We start from the raw sequence: 263 nt of genomic DNA on the forward strand, positions 1-263 counted from the left end.
CGGTCTGGGTGCCAGCGGGGATGGATCTGGACTCACTCCGTGGTTTTCTCCACCAGCCAGCGCTCGTGCTGGGCGTGGAGCTGCTGCAGGTATCCCAGCTGGATGCCCAACTCCTCGCTCCTCGCCCGCCGCCGCAGCCGCTCCCGGCACCTCTGCAGCCGCAGCGGAGTTCACCGAGAGACGGGAAGTTAACGGGATGCGCGGGAGAGACGGGAGGTTAATGGGAGAGACGGGAAGTCAATGGGATGTGGGAGAGATGGGAA

General features: G+C 65.0%; 1 protein-coding gene across 1 annotated transcript in view; it reads right to left on the reverse strand.

The window, feature by feature from the left end:
- Nucleotides 1-32: 32 nt before the first annotated feature.
- Nucleotides 33-263, reverse strand: part of LOC114818562 (deoxyguanosine kinase, mitochondrial) — a 1598-nt gene continuing 1367 nt past the window's right edge. Inside the window, exon 3 of the mRNA XM_029084900.1 lies at nucleotides 33-150. Within this exon, the coding sequence (XP_028940733.1) occupies nucleotides 33-150 (118 nt within the window). The remainder of the gene's footprint in view (nucleotides 151-263) is intronic.

This window comes from Antrostomus carolinensis, unplaced genomic scaffold (assembly GCF_000700745.2).
Source record: "Antrostomus carolinensis isolate BGI_N321 unplaced genomic scaffold, ASM70074v2 scaffold27055, whole genome shotgun sequence".
Lineage (NCBI taxonomy): Eukaryota > Metazoa > Chordata > Aves > Caprimulgiformes > Caprimulgidae > Antrostomus > Antrostomus carolinensis.